Source organism: Haliaeetus albicilla, chromosome Z (genome assembly GCF_947461875.1).
Source record: "Haliaeetus albicilla chromosome Z, bHalAlb1.1, whole genome shotgun sequence".
NCBI classification, from domain to species: Eukaryota; Metazoa; Chordata; class Aves; order Accipitriformes; family Accipitridae; genus Haliaeetus; species Haliaeetus albicilla.
This window is the reverse complement of record NC_091516.1, coordinates 7,336,190-7,349,654: the sequence shown is the minus strand read 5'-3', so window position 1 is coordinate 7,349,654 and position 13,465 is coordinate 7,336,190. Positions and strand designations below refer to the sequence as shown.

Sequence of the window (13,465 nt, the reverse complement as noted above, 5' to 3'; positions counted from 1 at the left end):
GTCCTGATTTTCCTCTGAATTGGGATTCACATTTTGAATGAAACACAGATTAGAGAAGTTTCACCTACTTGATGATAAACCTTGCTTTATTTCAGCCTAAGGCACCAATACCACAAATAGAATAGATACACATAAGTGAACACTTGCTCACAAAGAATACCAATAAAACCCATGAGGCTCCACCATTGCATAAGCATTTTACTACAGGCTCACTCACAAGATTAAAACTGTATTTTTGTTTAAGTCCCAGCTATGTATGGTTATTTAGGTCTCAACTACTTATGCACATGCAAGTACTTTAAAGACAGTGGAAATAATTCTGCATACAGCTAAGCTGCTGCCTGGAAAGAGATACTTTGAATAATAATAATAAAAAAATTACTTGTCTATTCAGAAAACTTCAGAGACCCATTTTGATGAAGCTCCTATGGAACTTTGTCTATGTGGTAGAAGCTGGCAGATTTCCTACTAGTTCCCCTTGCTAGCTCCTCGGCAGTCTACCCTCTGGGCTGAAAGCAAGCCAAAAGCCTAGAAGTTCTCGCTGTGCTCTGCCCTGCAATCTTGATTCCCAGGGTCTACAAGTGGCCTGCCCTGGCACTGGACCTATATTCCCATGTGCAGTCAATTTTAAAAAACAGGAATGTAATTCATACATAGGTGATTTCAAAATGCCAAAACAGTTGTCCTTCCCCACTTGGCTTTGCTGGGCATGCTCACTGGTGGCAGAACTGTAAAATACTGCCACAAACATGCAGCTTAGAGCAGGTCAGAACAAGCAAACAGGAGAGCATACTAATTTTCTGCTGAGGTACTAAGGGGAATTATATACTTCAGCATATTTACCAGGATGAGATGGTTTATCATCATACCTGAACATGCTGGAACTCAACCACATGCTTAAAAGACAAAACTGAAGATATAGTAGCACTGTTCCTCTTACCATATATACACATAACTTTCTAAAGAGCTAATCTATACTTCAAAATTTTCAATGTAAATAATGTAGTTTCAAGACCAAGTATAATTATACTCCGAATGAATTTAGAAAGATGAACATTAAACAGTTTCTTTAGTTTAATATCCTTAATTAGAGAAAATACGGGAAAGATTTGGTTAAAGACTGTACCTTTCTGAGAAATGCTAGAGTTTTCACAAAGGTTTGTGATGTTATATAGAGTATCCCAAGAGCAGCAGCCAAGGAAAGTTACTGACACTGATGTATTTGGTACAGAGAGTAGATGTTTGAATGAGATGTTGTATTGGGTTTGCATGGCAAGATTTTGGTAGCAGAGGAGCTACAGGGGTGGCTTCTGTGAGAAGCTGCTAGAAGCTTCCCCCATGCCCAACAGAGCCAATGTCAGACGGCTCCAAGACGGACCTGCCACTGGCCAAGGCCGAGATCAGCAGCGATGGTGGTAGTGCCTCTGGGATAACATATTTAAGAAGGGAAAAAAAGTTGCTGCGGCACCAGAAACTGCAGCTGGAGAGAGGAGTGAGAACATGTGAGAGAAACAACCCTGCAGACACCAAGGTCAGTGAAGAAGGAGGGGGAGGAGGTGCTGCAGGCACTGGAGCAGAGATTCCCCTGCAGCCCGTGGGGAAGACCGTGGTGAGGCAGGCTGTCCCCCTGCAGCCCAGGGAGGTCCACGGTGCAGCAGATATCCACACCGGAGCAGGTGGTGCCCAAAGGAGGCTGTGACCCCATAGGAAGCCTGCTCTGGAGCAGGTTCCTGGCAGGACCTGCGGTCCTGTGGAGAGAGGAGTCCACGCTGGAGCAGGTTTTCTGGCAGGACTTGCGACCCTGCAGGGGACCCACGCTGGAGCAGTCTGTGCCTGAAGGACTGCAGCCCATGGAAGGGACCCATGCTTGAGCAGTTAGTGAAGAACTGCAGCCTCTGGGAAGGACTCATGCTGGAGAAGTTCATGGAGGACTGTCCCCCGTGGGAGAGACCCCATGCTGGAGCAGGGGAAGAGTATGACAAGTTCTCCCCCTGAAGAGGAAGCAGTGGCAGAGACAACGTGTGATGAACTGACCACAACCCCCATTCCCCATCCCCCTGCACCACTGAGGGGAGGAGGTAGAGAATTCGGAAGTGAATCTGTGCCCGGGAAGAAGGGAGGGGTGGGAGGAAGGTGTTTTATTTCTCATTACCCTGCTCTGGTTTGATTGGCAATAAATTAAGTTAATTTTCCCCAAGTCAAGTCTGTTTTGCCCATGACAGTAATTGGTTGAATGATCTCTCCCTGTCCTTATTTCAACCTATGAGCCCCTCGTTACATTTTCTCTCCCCTGTCCAGTTGAGGAGGGCAGTGATAGAGCAGCTTTGGTGGGCACCAGGGTCAACCCACCACGGATGTCATCAAGACCTTTCTCATGGACACCTCACAGGGCAACTTTCAGCTCAAAGTCTTCCAACAATTATATTTTTTTTTCCTTCAGAAAGGGAAGCCCAGCTTCCACTGTAGAAGAAAAACAGAATTTGTAGGACAGTTTAGGAGTGCACTGTGCAAACCCTGACTTCTGTTCTTTTGTGGATAGAAAAAAGCTTGGCCTGAGGATTTCTTTTGGGCTGAAATGATGAGCACCCCAGGTACAATGAAACACTTAACATTTGTTTATTTTACTGATCTGCTGCTTTCTAGCCCTTTCCCCCATGTTTTCCATTCCCAAGAGTCACTTGGACCCATCTGGCTTTGAAGTACCAATACAAGGAAAAAGCTTTCTTTTTAGAATTGAATCCTTCACTACCAACAATATAGCTGAAATCAATGACAACAGTAACCATTCTGAATGGAGGCATGCTGACCTGCAGCAGAAGCCAAGAGCAATGAATGGTCAGGCATTACACCACTGTAACCACTGCAACAATCCTAAATTGCCCTGTATCACCTAAGCCAAATGCTGTGCCAGTTGTTAATATTTCTCCTCACTCAGCTTGCTGAGGGTATCAGAGTATGTTGGTTTACAATACTGAACACATCCTCACTTGAAAGCACCTTACAGCTTTGCACAGATGGAAGACATCTTAGTTTAATCCAAAATATTTTATTACTCAGTTCCCTGATGGGGATTATCTGCCTTCTTCCCACAAAAAAGGCAGTCTGAGTGACAGTCTGTATGTCAGTCTTCACAGTGAGAGAAACCAAATAGATCAGTCAGTGATCCAATCTTTTCTGTATCAGTTTGGCATAATGCACTTCTAAAATTACAACCCTGAAGACTATCCGCATTGCTCTCTGCCAGAGATCTGCATGGCTTAAGGAGTTTCATTCCATGCCTTCTTGTACAGAAGGCCAGGGGTGGGTGGGGAGGGCGGTCCTTCTCCTCCCTCTTCCTGTAATACTGGCTTAAAACAAATACAGAGAACAATCTGCATGTCTTTAAGACCTCTTCCCTACATACCCCTGCTCTTCCTCCCAAAAGCCTCTGGGAGGTATAAGAAACATACAGTTGCAACTCAGTAAATTCTTGACAGGGGAAGAAACTGGAACTCTCAGTTAATTTTAGGAAAATGTTTGAAGAAGGTGTGAACAAGGCCATGTGGAACACAACACATCAGTGCAGGAGATCCTGGCCCTAACCTTGGGGGTTCAATGAGAAAAATAGTTCTGCTGGTTACAGTGACCTTGCCAGAAGCCAGTAGCCACCACTGCAGGGCAGGCAGCGAAGAGCCTGGCTGCATTTGCTGGACAATATAGAACTAGTTTCCACACTTACCATGGAAAACCTAACAGAAACCCAGGTGCCCCAGTGCTTCCTACAGGCTGGGGCATCCGATATGCCTGCAGAGATCAGGAAACCTACTGTATCGAGCTGTTCATTACAAATAAATGCACAAATTATAGTTGAAAACCAAAAAAATTTATGTCTCTTCTATATTTACAGAAGAGCTCATCTTCCGGAACGATAGGCAGACATCATTGAAATAAGTTTTTAAAAATAAACTTATGCATATTAATATAGTTTTAAGAGCAACTCCCTCCAGCTCCACTCCATTTAAAAACCAGCTGTTCACATTTCCATTTCGAGTCTGAACTGCCTAAGAACTTTACACAACTACAGATGCCATCACTTATGTTTTATTTATATGAATAATCCAATAAAATTAATAAACCATACAGATCCTTAATGTGGGAGATCCTTTCCAAATTTTTAAGAACATATTAGCACTGTTTCAGTGAGCTTCCATGCTAGTCACAACTGCAATATTTTCTTATATCAAGCAAACAAGTCTTTAGTCATAGACTAGGCATCCATAGAGGCATTTACTTTAGTGAAATAACAAACATTTCAGATGTATTTTATGAGGACATTTAAGATACTGATTACATTTCTGGTGGTAAAGTTAAAACTTGCAACAAGAGAAAAAAATTGAAAGGAGTATTAGTATCATACCTGGCAACTCTGCAGTCTAAAAACATTGAAGTAGTAAAAAAAAAAAAAGTGAAATATTGATAAACTGAGGAAACTGTCACTGACTACACATGAATTATCGAAGTACATAATCAGCAACCAGAAATTAAGGTACTGTCATAACTCAAAGCAATCAGAATATTGTCTTAACAATGACAATAAACAAACACTTGCCTGCTAGAGTGTATTAATCTGCCAAGCTCGATAACCTCTACATGAACTGCAAACTGGAGGTCACTGCAAGTGTCACCACGCATGTCAGGTATTTGCATTTTGTATGCGTCTCTAGATGCAGAACAGTTAAATATTAACCAAAGGTAATGGGGAGGCCCTACTATCCACTAAGCTTTGAAGCTTCCCTTTTAAAGAAACAAAGAATTACTAAAATAAAATTCTGCAGGCATTTATTGGCAGTAGAATGGGAGGTAATACTGAATTTGTTTAAAAAACAATTGTTTCTCAATTTGGTATTATCACAAATTACATTTTTTTTCCTTCAACACTTAAAATGTTTATACCAAGCCCTTTCAGTATCTGAAAGTACCAATCCTGAAAGTACAAGCATGATGGTCATGGAGGACATACAAAAAATCCTCAGGGTGTAAGAAAGTTATTTGAGAGAAATAAGTAGTGAAATGAAATGCATATCTGTGGGTCAAAACAAGGACTATTCGTTGCATACCTTTTGAGGGTTTACTACCAGCTCATAAAAGGACCTGATCTTTATTGATGACAACTAAGCAAAGACTCATTCCAGTTTGCTCAAAAGCAAGATGACTTCGTTGATCCTCAAGCAGAGGATGGAAAAGAGCTCAGAAAACAAGATGTCAGATGTGGTCAGGTATCAGTGTGATCTAGCAGACACAACTCATTTTTCCAGCACTCCCACCTTCCACAGTGCCCCTGGGTAAGTTACAAGGAGCTGCAGTATCAACAGTAGTGTGAAATCTTACTGATGAGAAATACTAGGGAAGAATTGAAGTCACCCAGTGTAATAAGTATATTAGCAGCCATTCCACTACAAATTAGACTACTAGGACAAGAGAGATGAGAACAAGCAGTATTATGTTATGTTTCCATGAATTATGTGAGCAGTTTACAATTCAGGGACACAAAAGAAATCTATGAAGACAGTGTGAAACAAAAGTAGACTGACTTGAATTCCAGTTTAATCCCATAGCAGAGGAACAGGAATACTCAATGACATTCTAAGTTTAAAGAAAAAAAAAATTTTTTTGCAAACACCTTCAAATCCTTAGTCATCAGGTGCTAAGCCCTATCAAAAAATTGGACATTTCTGAGCAAAATTGAGAGGGAGCGATGGCTCTATCAGCTTTTATTAAGACAATTTGAAAATTATTTCTTCAGTTTCCAGACAGAAGGTAAACAATTCCCAATTTCAAATGACTCTTAAGTATCAAGTAAATAGAACTGCTGTTTTTCAGGACATTTTTCAGGCAAGATCCAACAAAACTAATCTTGAAAAAAACCCAACAACCCCACAACCAAAAAACCCCAGCCAAACAAAAAAAGCAAAACAAAAACAAAAAGCCACCACCCCAACAAAAAACCAAAAACAACCAAACCAAAAAACAACCCAAAAAATCCACAAACCAAGAAACAAACAAAAAACCCCAAAACACAAAACAACCCCAAACATATTTTATAGGAAAAAAAAATAATCAAGACTATTTATTCACTACCAAGCAAGATTCTCCAGTTCTGCAGTGTGGAGAGACAGGAAATTGGAAGCATCCTGCAACACACTCAGCCTCCGGGTAAAGATAAAAAGGGAGGGAAGCAACAGAAAGCAACTTTCCACTTAACTACATTCTCCTAGTCACCCAGAGACAAGTAATGAAGCCCTTGTAAAGGCTTTCTGTCCACTTTGCCTCAAGCAAAAGAATGAACTGTAATTCTAGAGTTTTAAGTGAGAGCAGAGCAGATAAAAAGTAAAATAAGACGACCCTTGGGTCTTTGCAGAGAATCCTCCAAGAACACCAAGATAAGCATTAGAAACTCAGAACTTAAACCAGATCCGCTCTCTTATCACCACTGCTGCTGAAAACTAGCTTTACAAGTTTGTTTAAACAACAGCTACATGGCAACCTATAATTGCTATTTTAAACAAGCTTAAGCCAAGTTTCACCAATACTGGAAGACAGCAAAAGCCAACAGAAGCATTCCCACAGTCACTGCACTCCCACCTGCTTGTTTCCACTCCCATCTCATCCTCTCCTGCACCAGGATAAACTGTTGCAGAGCTGCACCATTACCTTTACTCCAACTTAAAAAAACAACAAATGACTTAGCACACTAAAAGACCTCATGAAGTTCAAATCCATCATACAGAAGGAAAAACTGATCTTCAAATCTTGTGCTCTGCATATTTGACCTTTGGGTGAGGCACAATTGCACATGTCTACATACAGGTATCACACTGAGCAGTAGTAGTACTTAGACTCTACTCAGTGGAGACTGAACCTTTAGTATCACTAAATCCAATGGGACAGAGAGCTCCAGATTAGTTAGTTACAATCTATTTACTTTGCATAGGAACAAAGAAACTGCCATACCACATCAGACCATTTAAGCAGAACCCTACCACTTGCAATAACTAAGAGTGATAAAAATCAGACACAGTAGAGGGTGACCCTCTTCCAGAAGTACTCTCAAGCCACAGAGCACAGAAGAGGTAGGAAGTGAATTTTCTCTCACAGTAGTATCCGTCCAGCTCAAACTGGAAGTAGAAAATTTGGTGGCTTATTTAAGCAGCCAGTTAAAAATACCCAGCATTATGGACTTGGTTAAAACATATTAAATTATATTTTACCTTAGCTAAGAATAGCCAAGGTCAATAATAAGGTATGTTTTTTACCCTAGCTACATTTTGACAACAGGAACAGAGAAAATTATCATTATTTCAGTAAAAAAAGAAAAAAAAAGAGCAAGTCAAACCTTGGCCACACTATGCTTTCACCGTACGTGCTCTCTCGCTGTTCCTATGCCACTGCCTAGTCCAGTGCTCTGTTAAAGCATTCATGCCCTCCTTTCAAAGTCATCAAAGGTGCCACAAATTGATAAGCAGAGCTAAAATTGACAAGCTTTTACTTGTACATATAGTCAAAACTTCAGTTTCACAGTGTGTCTTCAGTGTCTCTAGCAGGCATCAAACAGCAACTGCAGAAAAAACAGTATAAATATCTACAAAGGTTGTCTTGCAGCTGAACTATGTGAAAAGCCTGCCATATCTAGCATATACATTTTCAAATTCAAACACTTAATTTTCACTCAAGACACACAGTACGTGGTTACTGTATGCAGAGGAGATGAATTGTGGCATTTCCTGCTTTTCATTTTTATAAGAACATGGTTACGGCAGTATAACTAATTCTGTACTTGGGGATGTAATAAGCCACCTACATCAATTGCAGACACCAATAAACATCACTTAAAGGGCCTGAATATTTTAAAAGAACATTGTCAAGGTTACAAAGAAGGTGCATTTTGCCTTCATGGATTTCCCTCAAGTTACAAAAAATCATACTACAGTTATCACTGAACTCACTGTTGGGATCTCTTTACATAAACCAAATCAATATACTCTCAGTACAGATATGGGATCAGAGGTCTGAAGTGCTTTATGTTGAAGCTGCATTTCCTAGTAAAACAAATCCCTTCTCTTACAGTGATACAAAAAGATACCTTACAACATTCACAGCTTTTAGTGATACCTTACAACATTCACAGCTTTTAGTGAATATATTTGCTGTATGGCCACAACAAGCAGAATGTTTGAGAGCTTGGAGAAAAAAGGTAATATTTACATTTAGGAGTTAACAACAGAGTCAATTTCCCTTCTCAGCTTCACTCTGAGGCTCATGCAGGTCTCCCAGCATAAACAGAAACAAAAAATCTATTTAAAAACAAAGTAACTGTAATACCAAAGAGACTGATAGGGGGACTTTGGAGCAAGCACAGTATCTTTTAACTAACAGCAGATCCTTACAGGAAAGTACAACTACTGTTTTTAAAAACAGACTAGAAAACCTCCACATAATACATTATTTTGATTATGCCCTTCAGTTTGCCCCTTAATAAATGCCTGGGCAACAGCTGCATGCACAAATTTGATGTGTAATACGCTGTTACATACAAATTAACCTCCCTCCTTCGGCTAGAACAAGTCAATTGATATTACAAAAAAGGCAAAGGGATGTTTTAAATTCTTGATACGGTCTGACAAACTAGTATGTTGTCTAACATCTGTTTACTGGTAACATGACATACAGAATTACTGAGATACTCTGCATGAGCATTTATAGGATATTTCTGAAGAACAATCACTAGTAACGTTGCCATGTATTTTCAACTCTGCTTATGATAAATTCAAATTATGATAAATTCAAAGAAGATTATCTCACCAAAATACTAAAGAGAAAAGCACTTGGCATTTAGTATTTTCTGTGATTTGTTAACATTCCTAGTCAAATGTCAGAGCATTTAGGAGAAGGGTTTTAACTTGTACACACACTCAAAACACTGACTTGTCCAAATGCAGGTACTTAAAAGTAAGCAAAACCGTCCATGTCAAAGGAAAAAAATCCACAGCTGCTCTGTCACTGCTGCTGTGGGACTGACTAGCAAGGATGGACCCAATGTTTCACTATTGATGCAACATATATTGACCTTCCTGGACCCCTAATATCAGCCTAACTCCCACTTGCTATCACCATGACACTCTGAGTTGTTTTAAATGTGTTCCAACGCTGATTATTTTCCTTCAAAGCCATGAAACTGGTTACAATCAGTAATGAGATACAATATACAGTACCTTATAATTTCATTACTTGATAGAGACAAAGATGGTGCTAAGAGTCATAAAAAGACAAGTTACTCGCTAAAATTCATAATTATTCCCACCTCCCCAGACACTTCAGATTTCCCACTAATCCTTCTGTAAGTACAGAGGCATTTCTTACCTGTTATAACCACACTGTATCAAGTATTTTTACACTGCCCTAGAAAAAGACCAAAATCCATGTGAATTCATATGAACAGGACTTTGGTCAAGAAAACAGTTCTTATTACAGTAGTCCCAAGATAAGTCAACTTTTAAAAAATATCCTTCAGGTTTAACCAATGCAAGACCAACTGAAAAGAATACACAAGTCATGTGTCCAAACTGGAACTAGATTTCTTGTTAGATTTAAATAATTAGCCAGACAAACTGTAAGGCAGCATTGAAATAGGTCCGTGGATGCTAACACTAAGTCCTTAAACTACACAGTCCACATCATATAAAACCTTACAAGAAATCCATATGAATTTGTCAGCTTCACTTTAAAATTACACCGTCACTACCGCAGTGCCTTCCCACACACATACCTAAGAGTTAGACCTAGCAAAAGCACGTTAAAGCTGAAATGTGCTCCGAAGTACTTAACTGCTTCACCACGGACATGAGTTCGCTTTCACCCTGAATACATCTACACATGTCAAACAGGCAAAATATGGGCCGTTTTATAAAACTTCAAGAAAATGGACTTATCAAATAATACACACGGAAGGCAAGTACGAGCTACGAACACCAGGGCACTAAATGAAACCACTGAAAGGTATCGCCTAGACTAAACCGCCGCAAAATCACTTCCTCCTGGAAACAGGGAGAGGACACTGATGTTCGCAAACCTCTTGCCCCCCTTACCAAGGATTAAAGAAATCAGTTCTGCAATACCACGATGCCGCGAACTGGAATTAGACCGCGGAGCAGTCCTTTTAAACAAGCAAAAATCACTCAGTTTTGTGCAGCAAACTGCTAGGGCAGCGCAGGCAGCCGTCAGGTGCTCGGCGAGCACCCGAAGGAGAACCGCCACCGCCGCCGCCGCCGCCGCCTGCAGCAGACGGCGCAGCCCGCGCCCTGCCCCGGCACGGCGGAGCTGCGGGCAGAGCCAACGGGCTGGGCTGGGCTCGGCTCGCCCCGAGCCCCAATGGCTGACACATCCGGCCCCCGCCGCCACCCCGACCTCACGCTCCAAAGCCCCCCGGGGCTCCGGCAGAAGTTAAACACAAAAGCACGCCCCGCAAGCACACACGCCACCCCCCCACCCCCACGCCTCGGCTCCCCCGCAGCCCGACCCGCTCCGCCGGCGCCGGCTGCCGGGCCCCGCGCAGCCCCGCGCCGCTGACAGCTGCGGCCGGCCGGCCGGCGGGGCAGCCCTCACCCACGCACCAGGTGCCCCCGCGCCCCGCGGGAAGGCGGCGGCCGAGGGCTGCCCGCCGCGCCCCGGCCCTGCGCTCCGCGGGCAGCTCCCGCCGCCCCCCGCATCCGCTGCCGGCCCGCGGCCAGGCGGCGGCCGGGCGCCCGCGAGGTGGAAACGGGGCGCCGGAGCACACCCCGAGCCCTCCCCGCGGGAACGGCCCCCGCCGCCGCCGCCGCCGCTGTCACCCGCCGCCGGCCGGGGTCGAGCCCTGCCCACGACAACCCGCCCGCCCACCCACCCTCCCCGGCGCCCCCTCACCTCGCGGGGGGGGACGGCTCCATCCTCCGCTCCGCGGCGGGGTCGGTCCCCGCCGGGCTCCCCGCCGGCAGCGGCTCCGGGAGCTCGGCGCAGCGGCTGGGGGAGGCAGCCGGGCTGGCGGGGCTGGAGCGGGGCGGCCCGGGCAGGTAGTGGAGCAGCAGCGTCTCGGGGGGCTCCGGCGAGGAGGAGGAGGAGGAGGAGGAGGAGGAGGCGGCGGCGGCGGCCGGGGCGGCGGCGAGGAAGAGGGGCGCCTCGGGCAGCCGGTCCAGCTCCACGCTCCGCACTTTGCGCAGCTGCTTCCGTCTCCAGTCAGAGCGCTGCTCCCGGCTGCTGCCGCCGCCCGCCTCCCGCGGGAGCCCCCCGCCGCTCCCGGCGACGCTCCCCGCGACCCCGCCGCCCTTCAGGCTCCCGCAGGCGGCGGCGGCGGCCGCCTCGGCGCCGCTGCCCGAAGATAATCCCGACGACGAGGTGCGATTCCCCGCCGCCGCCGCCATTTTCTCTGGCGGGTCACATCGGGCTCCCGAGGATCGGGGGGAGCCAGCGCTCCGACCCGCTGCGGAAACAGCGCTGCCTACGCAAACGGCGTAGGGAGGGGGGCGGGAGACGGGTGCGGATTGGCGGCGGCGGGCGACGCGGGGCGGGGCGGCCGCCTGTAGGTGCAGCGGGGCGGGACCGCGCGGCGCCCCGCCCCGCCCGCCCCCGCGCAGGTGTTGGCGGTGGGAGGGAGCCGCGCCCGCCGCCGCGCGCTCCGTGCCCGCCCGTCAGCGGCAGGGCCTGGCCCGGGTCGGGCTGCCCGCGGACGGACGGACGGACGGACGGACGACAGAGACAGAGACAGGCAGGCAGGCAGGTCGGGCCGCGCCGCGCCGCGCCGCGCCCGGGAGCCGGTGGAGGCGCCGGGCGGCGAGGACGTCCCCGCCCCCACGCGGCCCTTCCCACGTGTGGGAGAGCGGCGGGGGCTCCGGCGGCCCCGGCAGCCGCCGCCCCCCTGTGAGGAGCTGAGGCGCGGGGAAGCCCTTCCCGAAACTCGGGCCGGCTCCGGGCGGCGCCGCGCCGCAGCTCGCAGCACCCCGTCCGCCTGCCCCCGCTCCCCAGCACCCCGAAAACCTCCCCCAGGCGGCGGCCTCCCCCGGGGCCGGCCGAGGGGCGAGGGGGGAGTAGAGCGCCCGCGGTGCCTTGCTGCCCTGCGGCGAGCCGCCGGGAAATGGCTGCTGCGACCGAGCTTACCTGCTCATTCCTCGCTGGGCTTAGTACGAAATTCAGTGCACATCCTCGCTCGCAGCCTTCAGGCGTCCTTCCCCGCGCTGCCCTCAGTGGGCAGGCGCCGCTTCGCCCGTCCTCAGACGCTTCTCCATGTCTGCAACTGCTTGGAAGCGTTAATGTCTCGTCGGAGCACACCCGTTCCCGTATGTGCGAAAGTACGCGCATCTAGTTTAGATGATAGCCTGCCACAGGTACCTACCGCTGCGGCTGCTTCCCCAGAGACTGGGAGAGAGGAGAAAGGCAGGAGGCATCACATGACCAGAACCTTGGGGAGGTCCAAGCGAAATCTGCTCTTGGTCTAGATTTCCACTCCACCGCAATTGGGTGGTTCTGCTTTCAGCCTCCGAGCTGCGGAGAAGGGACTTACAGTTTTGCAAGAGCAGAAGGGCGTACGTCGCTGTCAGAAAGGTGCTGGTTTGCTGCCGTTAAACAAGCCTGCCTGTTTGAATGCCGATTTAATCTGAGATGAGGAAAGGAAAACTAAATGTCGCTATACGTACCAGGTTGTTTTCAGGACGGTGTTGTTTTGGGTACAGTAGAAGTCGCAGAGTTCAAGGCACTTTTCTTTAGCTGAATATCTTAGGCTTGTTCCTCAGAATTTGCTCTGTATCCCCCAAGCCTAACACTAACTAAGCATCTCGACAATCGATTGTTACTATGGTCACTTGGCTGGGATCACTGCTTTGATCTGAAGCACTAGTTGAGTGAGAAGTACCTCCTAACAGAAGCAGATTCTTTCTTGCCTTACATATGGAATCAGATGCTGACCTAAATGTAGAGTCTTCACTGAAGGATGTGCCGAGCAGAGTAGAAGAGGCCTTTCCCTCTAGACTTGCAAAAGGAAAAGCCAGAGGAGGCTGGTTGTACTCCATTTAATTGCAGAATAGTATCAGTATGCGCGTGGCCTTAAGGTCACCCTAAGTGAATCGCTTAGGTGGTCTGTCAAGATGCCACTCTGTAACTACCCTTACAAAGGTTTTTCAGTGAAGGATGCTGTGAGAAAGTCAGTTGTGTTCGGTGTCATCTTGTATGTAGGGTACCTTTGGGATAAGAAGGTGATCTAAATATCCTCTTGTAATGTACAACTCAGGGATGTACATTTAAATGTACAGATAAATTAATTCTGAATTTCATAAAGATACGATCCATTGCTTGTTTACAGCCTTTACAATAAATTAGGGACAGTTTTCGGGAATATTCCTAAACCAAGCCTTATTGTCAAAGTGAGGATGTTACTAAATGCAGGGAAGAACAGAGCAAAGCACGT

The 13,465-nt window shown here is 46.6% G+C and overlaps 1 protein-coding gene across 3 annotated transcripts in view; it reads right to left on the bottom strand.

The window, feature by feature from the left end:
- Window positions 1-12,424, bottom strand: part of MAP3K1 (mitogen-activated protein kinase kinase kinase 1) — a 63,365-nt gene extending 50,941 nt beyond the window's left edge. Inside the window, exon 1 of one of the 3 annotated variants that reach the window (XM_069777069.1) lies at window positions 12,163-12,424. In XM_069777069.1, the coding sequence (XP_069633170.1) occupies window positions 12,163-12,170 (8 nt within the window). In that variant the 5' untranslated portion in view covers window positions 12,171-12,424. Of the gene's footprint in view, window positions 1-10,935; window positions 11,461-12,162 lie in introns of those variants that run through there. The other 2 variants (XM_069777067.1, XM_069777071.1) reach the window with 2 other exon arrangements.
- Between the last annotated feature and the right edge of the window lie 1,041 nt (window positions 12,425-13,465).